Raw genomic sequence first — 898 nt, 5'->3', positions numbered from 1 at the left:
GGGGTGCTGGATGGGCAGCTGGGGAGGTGTGTCTCCCACAGCCATGGGACAGGACACGTGGCCAACGTGGAAAGCCTTCATTTGCTGACCAGACAAATCTCAAAAACACACACCTGCTGTCCTTGCTGTATAAAGGGGGTGTCGTCCAGGGAGAAGTCCCAGGCGGGGGCTACGTTGGCGTGCCCACGAGTCCCACGGGGCCCTGCCCCAGTGTCTGCCCGACCACGGTCGTCTCCAGGGGCTTGAAGCTCACGTTATCCAGGGGAACCCCGAAGGCCAGGAGCTTCGCCTCGTAGGTGTGCAGCAGGTCGCTGTGGGCCTGTGGGGACAGAGCAGTGTCGGAGGGGCTGGGCCCACAGCACGGGCAACGCCAAAGCCGACCCCCGCTCAGGCCCCCAGCTCCGTGGTAGGAGATGGTGCTGGCGAGCCACACGCTGACCTTCGCCAGCTGCTCACTCTGCCGGACCTGATCCTGAACTCAGATGACCCACAGTGGCCAACGCTGCCACCACTCCTGCCCCACAGCCAGGGAGACTGAGGCGGGAGGTACAGACTCAGAGCAGGACTGTGGTCTGGGCCTGCTCCTGGCTCCACGGTCTCCAGCTGCCCGGCTCGGGCCCCTGTGTGTGCACATTCCCTGTCTTGTCTAGAGGCACCTATCTCCTGCCCCCAGGGAGCATGTGGGCGGCCCCACCCATCCCAGAGAAGCTCAGGCTGGGCCACATGGTTTCTGCTCCCTCCTCTGGGACGTGGGTGTTTTCAACAGGGTGCATTTCATCAGACGGTTTAAGGGTTTGAAGAGCTGACGCACGAGAAATGCGTGGAGCCTGTGGCTTAACTGGACGCAGAAGCCCAAGGGGCCACGGGATCCCCGCTGCCGTCCGGACCAGGGGGCACG

General features: G+C 63.8%; 1 protein-coding gene across 1 annotated transcript in view; it reads right to left on the bottom strand.

Annotated features, from left to right (window-relative positions):
* Positions 1-62: 62 nt before the first annotated feature.
* LOC102889579 (dynein regulatory complex subunit 4-like) overlaps positions 63-898 on the bottom strand; it is a 9078-nt gene continuing 8242 nt past the window's right edge. Inside the window, 1 exon segment of the mRNA XM_025049019.1 lies at positions 63-319. Within this exon segment, the coding sequence (XP_024904787.1) occupies positions 170-319 (150 nt within the window). The 3' untranslated portion in view covers positions 63-169.

Source organism: Pteropus alecto, unplaced genomic scaffold (genome assembly GCF_000325575.1).
Source record: "Pteropus alecto unplaced genomic scaffold, ASM32557v1 scaffold35, whole genome shotgun sequence".
Taxonomy (NCBI): domain Eukaryota; kingdom Metazoa; phylum Chordata; class Mammalia; order Chiroptera; family Pteropodidae; genus Pteropus; species Pteropus alecto.
This window is presented reverse-complemented; position numbering and strand designations above follow the sequence as displayed.